Source organism: Rhagoletis zephyria, unplaced genomic scaffold, assembly GCF_001687245.7.
Source record: "Rhagoletis zephyria isolate East Lansing unplaced genomic scaffold, Rhagoletis_zephyria_1.1 Rzeph_scaffold_04255, whole genome shotgun sequence".
NCBI classification, from domain to species: domain Eukaryota; kingdom Metazoa; phylum Arthropoda; class Insecta; order Diptera; family Tephritidae; genus Rhagoletis; species Rhagoletis zephyria.
The window spans coordinates 34417-41670 of NW_016161338.1; the positions used below are offsets into that span (position 1 = coordinate 34417).

Genomic DNA, 7254 nt, shown 5'->3' on the forward strand with positions numbered 1-7254 from the left:
TGCAATGCTCCTCAAACTATGTGTCGGCTAATGGATAAGGTAATTCCGTATAACCTCAAAGAGCGCGTATTTGTTTACCTGTTGTTAATAATAGATTGGCGCTTACACATATGTTAGTGTTTGGCCGAGCTTCTCCTCCGATTTGTGGCGTGCGCCTTGATGTTGTCACACAAAACGGAGGGACCTACAGTTTTACGCCGACTCCGAACGGCGATTGTATTTTTATGAGAAGCTGTTTTTCATGGCAGAAATGCACTCGGAGGTTTGCCATTGCCTGCCGAGGGACGACCGCTGTTAAGAAAAAACCTTTTTTCTATATGTGTAGCCTTCGAGCTTTTTCGTTGGCTAATTTCGACGCAATAAATAAATAAAAACGCTCGTCGTCCAAAAACAAATACAATTTTATGTACTTTATTTGCAGAAGCAGGCGGGTTCGAATAACCCGTGCTTCACGATTAGCGATTGACAACGAACTAACTTAAAAATGATAGATGAAATTAATGAGAGCCTTTAGCAAAAGGCAATTGCAATAAATGTCATTAACTTGTATGAGTGTGTATATGTACATATGTCTGCAACTAACTACCGAATTTTCTTTATCATTGCTTCGCAGAGCAATTTACAATGTATATATGTAAATATGTAAATATGCATGAATTTAGAAGAGATTATTGCATAGAGTTTAACTTGACTGCGCTGCTTTCGCTTGTTGTGCTGACGACAGTGGCGGCGGAACCAAACATTCTCCCCCCGTTGGAAGCCTAGGGCTTTCAACCTCATCTTGCTTAGGAAGTGGGCATAGCTTTCGTGTAGCTCTCCGGATGATTCCAGTGGCCGTTTTTAGTTCTGCAACGCGGCATACTCCGTCTGTCCCGCTCAACAACTTCACGACCCTCGCAAGTGGCCACTTAAGTGGTGGCAAATTTTCGTCCTTTACCAGGACGATGTCATTGATAGATAAGCCAGGTTTTTGATGGCGCCACTTAGAACGTTGTTGTAGCAGAGTTAAGTACTCTTCGCGCCATCGGGCCCAAAATATTTGCTGATAATATGACACGCGCTGCCATTGGTCTAACCGATTAAAATTAAGAGATGTGACATTCGGTTCATCAAACAAAGCCAGAGGAGCCGTCCCTATGAAATGGGCGGGTGTCAAAACGTCCAGATCGCCAGGGTGCTCTGAAAGTGAAAATAAAGGTCTAGAGTTAATTATTGCCGCAATGTGGCAGATGAGCGTGCGCAGCTCATCAAAGTTTAGCAAGGAATTTGCAGCTGTTCGATAAAAATGGTGCTTAGCCGTTTTTACGGCCGCCTCCCACAGTCCACCAAAGTGTGGGTAACGAGGAGGAATGAATTTCCAATCGATGTTGTTGTCTAAACAAAATTCGTGAACCACCTTTATGTGACTATCACTAAGAAACAGGCGACGTAATTCGGCAAGCTCGTTTCTAGCACCAACAAAATTAGTAGCGTTGTCTGACCATATTCTAGCGGGGCAACAGCGAGTGAGAATGAATCGCTTGAGAGCATTCAAAAAGGCCTTCGTAGAAAGATCCATGACTAACTCCATATGAACAGCCTTGGTAGCGAAGCATATAAAGATACAAATATAACATTTTATTGGCTGCCTGTGCCGTATTTCGTTCTTATAAAAAAAAGGTCCACAAAAGTCCACGCCTGTGACCTTGAATGCGTACGATGTGTTGACTCGATCAAGAGGAAGATCCGCCATAATATGTTCAGCTACAAAAGGCTTAGCTCGAAAACAGACTGTGCATTTACTCACTGTACTTGAGACAGTTTTCCGACCTCCGATTGGCCAGTAATGCAGGCGAATGTTGGCCAGCAATGCGCGAGGACCGGCATGTAAATTGCGTCTATGGAAGTGCATGATGATTGCATGAGTTACCGGATGCCTTCTAGGCAATATAATGGGATGTTGACCATCGAAGTCCAAAGCTGAGTTTTTGAGTCGTCCACCTACACGTACTAATGCTTCGTCGTCAATAAATGGAGATAGAGATGAAATGCAGCTGTTTGGCTTTACCCGTTCACAACTTTTCAAGGCATTGTAGTCATCCGAAAGATTAGCCATTTGAATTGTTCGTAAAAGCAATTTTGTTCCCTGTTGAATATGATCAACTGTTAATCCGTTATGTCGGATCCTATGCATGAATTTGTAGATATAGCCGAAAACGTGCTGTAGTTTTGCGAACGAGTTGACATATTTGTAACGAAGTGTCATGTCAGCGCATTGAGGGACTATCAGTAGGACCTTCTTGCGAAGCTCGGGGAGATCTTTCACTACACTACAAGTCAATGGCCATTTGCTTCGACCTTCAGCTAAAAATTCAGGACCGCGAATCCAAATTGAAGATTCGATGAGCTCACTGGGAGATGCGCCCCTAGAGAGAATGTCAGCTGGATTTAACTTGGTTGGCACATAATTCCACTCCATGCCTGCCGTCAACTCTTGTATTGCTGCTATGCGGTTTGAAGCAAAGATTTGAAACCGAGATGGCTCGTCGCGGATCCATGCTAGTGCAACTGCGGACTCCGACCAACAAAAAAACGGGCATTCAAAAATGTTCATTTCAGCGACCTCATGAATGAGTTGTGCCAACCGTGCTGCTCCACAAAGCTCTAGCTTCGGTATTGTAAGAGTTTTGAGGGGTGCTACACGCGACTTGGAGCAAAGTAAATGCACCTGCCTCTCGATTCCATTGTCGGATACTACGTATACACAGGCTCCATAAGCCTGAACGCTAGCATCGCTGAAGCCATGAACCTCGACCACACCTTTTGGCAGGATAGACAGCCGAGGAAAACTAAGTTTCGGTATGCGAACAAGATCTGAGTATAAACTATTCCATGATGAATCTAACGATGAGGGCAAACTTTCATCCCAGTCGAGTTGCTCCCTCCAAAGATGCTGAAGAAAAATCTTTGCTTTCGAAATAATGGGACCAATAAGCCCCAATGGGTCGTAAAAACGAGCAATTATTGATAAAATCGATCTTTTGCAATTCCTCTTTGCTGTGGCTGTGGGTGTAAATACGAAAAGTAGGCTATCAGAGGCTGGGTCCCAAGTAAGACCAAGCGTCTTAGTGACATTGCTTCCATCATCGAAGCTCAAGAGAGGTTCGGTATCTTCGCTTGGTATACCTTGAAGCAGATCCACATTATTAGTGCACCATTTCCGCAATTTAAAACAACCCTTCGCCAACATATTAGTAATTTGATTCATGATCTCTCTGACTTCTTGGACAGAATCCCCACCTGTAATAAGATCGTCGACATAAAAGTCTCGCCGCAAAATTTCAGCTCCAACAGGAAACAGCTTCTGCTCGTCAGAGGCTAATTGATGCATTGCTCGCACTGATAAAAATGCAGCCGGTCGAGTACCATAAGTTACTGTACCAAGTTTAAAAACTTGAACTTCATGTTGTGAAGTATCGCGCCACAATACGCACTGCAAGTAGGAGTCATCCTCCGAGACTCGTACACATCTGTACATTTTGCAAATATCACCAGTTAAGGCAACAGAAAATGTTCTAAAACGCAACAGTATGTTATAGAGTTTGGGTTGTATGGTAGGGCCAGTCATAAGTACATCGTTGAGGGAGTACCCGGTGGACGAAGCTGCAGAGCCGTCAAATACAACCCGTAATTTTGTGGTGGTGCTGTCTTCCTTCATTACGCAGTGATGGGGTAAAAAATATTTGCAAAGATGACGATTTTCTTCACTAACTAAAGACATATGCCCCAAGTCTAAGTATTCTTGCATAAACGCAGCGTAATTTTGCTTTAGTTCAGGTTGGCGATCTAATTTACGCTCTAGATTTAGGAATCGACGCAATGCTTGCGGATATGACTCACCTAGCATACTTATATTGGGTTTAATAGGCAATCGAACCGAATAGTCCCCAGTTGATAATCGAGTAAAGTTAGCCTTGAAGTGGGATTCACAATCAATCTCTTCCTTGGTATATTTGACTACAGAGGAAGCGCAGCTTTCAAGCTCCCAAAAGCGACGCACCAACTGATCAAGCTGAGTGGATGGTTTCGTTGAGGATACCGCGTTTAGAACCCTTGCTGTTCTGGGCTTAGAGTCGCCACCTGTGACCACCCATCCTAATCTGGTTTTTTGAAGTAGCGGCAGACCAGAAGCCAACTTGATCTGCCCAACACACAAAAGATCATAGAAAAGACTTGCACCTATAAGCATATCAACGCGTTGGGATTTGTGAAAGTCTTTATCTGCTAGACGAATGTTGGAGGGAATGTTCCACGATGCTATATTTAGACTGAAGTTAGGTTGATTGTCTGTTATGTTGGGGGCTACTAAAGCAGAAATGAAAGTAGTGTATTCAGAAGTTTGAGAACGAAGATTCATGTTGACAGTAAAACCATCAGACTGGAACTCGGAGTCGCCAAGACCAGATACAGCTGCAAATGATTTAGTTTTGCGCAGTTGTAATTGCTGAGCAAGTCGAGATGTGATTATGTGCAATTGCGATCCGGAATCGAGCAACGCACGACAGGGTACCCATGTACCAGCACTATTCTTGACGTCAACAACCGCAGTAGCGAGGAGCACAACATCACAATTGAGATTCGGGGCACCCGAAGAATCAATGACAGAAGGGGAAACAACAGTGAGAGAGCGATGTGGATGTTGCGGAGTAGATTGCGATGACAATGGAGGGTTTTGTTGTTCATTTATTATCAACAATTCTAAGAGCAAATTTTGCCTAAAGCAAGTGCGATATCTTGGTTACATAGTCGGTCACAGCAACCTACAAACGGATCCCGATAAAGTATCCGCAATCAGTGAATACCTACCACCGAAGACGGTGAAGCAGTTGCGTCGCTTTTTAGGCATGGCTGGTTGGTACAGGCGTTTTATAGCGAACTTCGCCGCCATTAACACCCCACTGACGGAACTTCTTAAGAAAAATCGAGCATTCGAATGGAATGATGATGCTCAAGAAGCTTTTGATCTTCTAAAGCAGCGCTTAACATCAGCACCTATCTTAGCCAATCCAGATTTCAGCAAACCATTTGCCAACCGATGCGAGTCAGTGTGGAGTAGGCGCGGTGCTCGCACAAGAAAACGAAATCGGAGAAGAAATACCTATTGCCTATATGAGTCAAAAACTAAACAAAGCACAGCGTAATTACTCCGTTACTGAGCAGGAATGCCTAGCTGCTGTTTTGGCTGTGAAGAAATTTAGACCATACATCGAAGGACAGGAGTTCAAGATCATAACTGATCATGCCAGCCTTCGATGGTTGATGAAGCAATCCGATCTTAGCGGTCGTTTAGCGCGCTGGGCGCTAAAATTACTTGCATTCACCTTTTCGAACGAGCATCGCAAAGGATCCGCTAATATAGTCCCAGATGCACTGTCTTGTGTAAATTCAGATAGTATTGATGAGATAGGAATGCCATGCGAAAATGCACCCGTTATAAACCTAAAATCTTCAGAATTCGACAGTACGGAGTATAATTGCCTAAGAGATAGACTTAAGCGCCACGAGGAACAGTTTCCTGACTTCAAGGTATTAGATAAGTATATTTACCACCGCACTGAGTTTTATAGTGGTGAAGCAGAACAGCAAGAAGCTGCTTGGAAGCTCATGGTACCTAGTGCTCTGCGAAATCAAGTTTTGCATAACGCACACAACATAGATACAACTGCTCACGGTGGAGTCGCAAAAACGGTTGAGAGGATCAGACGATTTTGCTATTGGCCTGGCCTATATCGTTAGTTAGGGAATATGTGGCAGGATGTGAAGTTTGCCAAACAACAAAACATTCGACCAAAGTGCTAAGACCACCCATGGGTAATTTTACACCGACAGAACGAATATTTCAGAGAATTTATATTGATCTCATCGGACCATTCCCACGATCCAAAAGTGGCCATATCGGAATACTAATAGTATTGGATCACATGTCAAAATTTACATTCCTTTGCCCCCTGAAGCATTTTACCACCTCGCCCATAGTTACCTTTTTGAAACAACAAGTATTTGATACTTTCGGCGTTCCGGAGTTCATTGTTAGTGACAATGGAAGTCAATTTCGCTCGCGCGAATTTGAAAGCTTCCTCAATAAATTTGGCGCTAAACATGTATGTACAGCGATATACTCTCCCCAAAGTAACAGTTCGGAACGAGTAAATCGCTCAATCAACGCTGCGATTCGTGCGTATAAAAAAAAATGATCAGCGAGATTGGGATCTGCATTTAAGCAGCATAAACTGTGCCTTAAGGAATTCTATTCACCAGACGATTAACCAGACTCCATTTTATGTTGTGTTTGGTCAACATATGATGACACACGGACAGGACTATAAGTTGCTAAGAAACATTGAAATGATCGAGGAAGGAAAGGTTACAGATCAGGCGAATAGATTTGATAAGCTTGTACATGTGAGGGATTCGGTACGCGAGAATATTCAAAAGGCTTATGAAGTAAATGCTCAAAGATATAATCTTCGTTCTCGCCCGGTAACTTACGATGTTGGCCAAATAGTTTTAAGGAGAAACTTCACTTTGAGTAGCGCACCGAAACAGTTCAGTAGTAAGCTAGGGAAAACTTTTTAAAGGCGCAGGTTCGAAACCAGATTGGAAAGTCGTGTTATGTTTTAGAGGGCATGTCCGGGAAAAAACTAGAAATCTTCCATGCCAAGGATATGCAAGCTTTTAATTAAATGCACAAAGCCTGCTTACGCCCTTTCTCAGCTTTTAAAAATGATGTATTGTTCTACATTTTTAAAACCTATTTTGTGAGGGCTGTTTTGAGGCATGGGCTATAGCGTTACTTTTTAGTTTATTGTTCACCTAAAAGTAGGTTTCAGTATATAGTCAGAATTTCTTTTTGGTTAACAAAATATTTCGAAATTCAAAACGATATAACATCTCTGTCGACAGTTCTGACTGTGAAGAGCACAAATATTTTTCTGCGCTACCGAACACTGAAACATAAATTGACGGGAGTACTCAACTAAGTAGAGCCTTCATTTCCTGTCAGAAATTTTCTCTCTTCCATTTCCTCTTGAGATCGACAGCAAGCACTACTGCGAAAAATATGGCCTATAATAGTGAATATAATAATCGAGATTTATAAATTGAATCTTTCTTGCTTTTAAAGTAAAGAATATCGGAATTCAGTCGCGAAAGTTTTTTAGTATCACCTTAACTTAAACATTTTGAAAAAAATAAAAAGGTAAAGGTTTAAATTAT

General features: G+C 42.5%; 2 protein-coding genes across 2 annotated transcripts; both read right to left on the reverse strand.

The window, feature by feature from the left end:
- Positions 1–383: 383 nt before the first annotated feature.
- Positions 384–2567, reverse strand: LOC108370462 (uncharacterized). Its single transcript, XM_017625790.1, has 2 exons — positions 1787–2567; positions 384–1179 (listed from the first exon to the last, which is right to left on the reverse strand). Exons 1-2 carry the CDS (start codon positions 2456–2458, stop codon positions 1153–1155), a joined length of 699 nt encoding a protein of 232 aa, XP_017481279.1. The 5' UTR covers positions 2459–2567; the 3' UTR covers positions 384–1152.
- Positions 2568–2733: 166 nt separating this feature from the next.
- On the reverse strand, positions 2734–4927 carry LOC108370461 (uncharacterized). The gene is made up of 3 exons (XM_017625789.1): positions 4846–4927; positions 2899–4737; positions 2734–2828 (listed from the first exon to the last, which is right to left on the reverse strand). The coding sequence occupies exons 1-3, from the start codon at positions 4925–4927 to the stop codon at positions 2734–2736; spliced, it is 2016 nt and encodes a 671-aa protein (XP_017481278.1).
- Positions 4928–7254: the final 2327 nt, after the last annotated feature.